General features: G+C 30.8%; 1 protein-coding gene across 1 annotated transcript in view; it reads right to left on the bottom strand.

Annotated features, from left to right (window-relative positions):
- The window catches only part of LOC117172178, a 17687-nt gene extending 15701 nt beyond the window's left edge, over positions 1-1986 (bottom strand). Inside the window, exon 1 of the mRNA XM_033360010.1 lies at positions 1898-1986. Coding sequence (XP_033215901.1) covers positions 1898-1986 — 89 coding nt within the window. The remainder of the gene's footprint in view (positions 1-1897) is intronic.
- Positions 1987-2111: the final 125 nt, after the last annotated feature.

The raw sequence follows: 2111 nt of genomic DNA, 5'->3' as shown, positions 1-2111 counted from the left end.
TTTCCAATCCTTTGAAATTTCTTTAATTATTGAAATAAATAAAAAATTCCTTAAAGTCTTTAAAAATTCCCTAAAATCTGCCAAGTTCCCTGAAATCTTTAGAATCAATTGAAACTTTTTAAAGTTTTCAAAAATGACTCGGAATCTAAACTAAAATCAATTAAAAATTCCTTGAAATCTTAAAATACTCTAAAAGTTTTTAAAACCCAAATTTTTTTTAATTCCTCTTTGAAACTCGTTTAAATTATATAAATATTTTGAAATTAATTGAATTTATTCACATATCTTTAAAATTCCCTGGGCTCTTTTTAAACACCCTAGAATATGCCCAGTCCCCCAAAATTCATTCATATTATTGAAATAAATAAAAATTCTTTGGAGTCTTTAAGAAATTCTTTCAAATATTTGCCTACAAGATATGTCAACTTGAAATCTTTGCAAACCAATCGGAATGTTTTGAGAATTTTTCAGATTAAAAAACAACATATCTTATGGTCATTAAACTTCTTTGAAATCCCATCGAATTGTCGAAATTAGTTTCATAAAGTACCTTAATTACCATATTTTTTCAAAATAAAACATTTTTATTCTGCAGACATATACATATCTCTGACATAATTCCATTTTAACCGAAAAAAAAAAATATTCGAATATGTCATTATAATGAAATAGATCTAAATAGCTTATTTTAATTATATGCGAGATGTAACGTCCACATTTTAAAACACATGTTCACATGAATATAGGTACGTCATGAAAAAAAAAACTATGGACTTTTTAGTCAGATAATTATTTTCAATTTTTAATAATAAATAAAAAGAAGCACACACCTCATTAGCCAACCAGGTATGATAACTTGGTATTGGAACGCTTTAGAAAACTTAATAATTAACTGATTTACTAAAATTAAGTTAAATTATTGCAACACGTATAGGCCAGATAAGATATTGATCTAAATGTTCCATATTACTTTACTACAACGTACCTTATATTCAGCTTTGAAGCCTGTGTTTTATATTTTATGTGCGCCTCATTACTTGATATTTTGACAAGTCATCATTTGGACACCTAACAGTAATAAATGATTTATTGAAAGGGTTGCATTCTATTTTTCGAATTATGGACACTTTCAGAACACACAGTTTCCCGTCCTTCCGAGATTCGGGATAATTAGTCATATATTTTTAATAAATGTGGTTATAATTGTTTCGAAATTTCGGGACAAGTAGTCCATTCCCTGTTCAAGAACGCTAATTTTTTAAGACAACCAGACGCAGTCTTCACGGAGGTGAAGAAAATACATGTAGCGGTAATCAGTATACTTAATAATAACAAAACTATTATACATCACAGCAAAATGGCATTGTAATGGTTTACTATCAAAGGTAAAAAGGCAAGAAGCCTGAGCGGTAAAAATTCAGGGGTTAATCTCGCCATGAAAAAAATGAAGTTCGGTAAGGGTAACAAAGTTTTGTCATTTTTTATTGTCACCTGGCCTAACATCAGTTGTTTGCATACCGAGATTACCTTCCACACTTACACCTGAAACGCTTTTAACTTTTTGTTTTTTCTGTGTTCATATTCCTGGATCAGTAATATTTGAAAGGTTTGCAAACTTACTGCTGGCTTTCCCCTAAATTTCATATTTCTCAACCTTTTAAAAAGATTTTAATAATTCAGACGGAGTAGAAAATTTAAAAAGTTTCTCGTTTATCCCAGATATCCATTGAATTTCTCACTGAAATTTATATCGTTTTCTCTTTATAGATGAGCGCTTATAAAGCGCGATGAGCTGCTTATAAAGTGACAGAAGGGAGGAAGAAGCGAGTGAGAAGGGAAAGGAAAGTGAAAGATATACAGCTAAGTATTGTTCTCTATACCGTCCAGCAGTGCTGACTTTGACCATATTAACTTCCTTATCTGTTTCTCTATCTCCTCGTCATTCAACTTATCCTTCTCTGCCTTCTGTCTTTTATCTACTCCCATAATCTCTCTTCTGTGAATCTGAACCCTGTCAGGATTCTTTCAAAAATTCACTCTACTCCTCACTCCCTATATTCTTTCTTATCCCCACTTTACGCTTCCCCAACCTATTTATTATCTTCCACACA

The sequence above is a fragment of the Belonocnema kinseyi genome, chromosome 4, assembly GCF_010883055.1.
Source record: "Belonocnema kinseyi isolate 2016_QV_RU_SX_M_011 chromosome 4, B_treatae_v1, whole genome shotgun sequence".
NCBI classification, from domain to species: Eukaryota; Metazoa; Arthropoda; class Insecta; order Hymenoptera; family Cynipidae; genus Belonocnema; species Belonocnema kinseyi.
The sequence above is the reverse complement of the archived record's forward strand: the minus strand, read 5'-3'. Positions and strand labels throughout refer to the sequence as shown.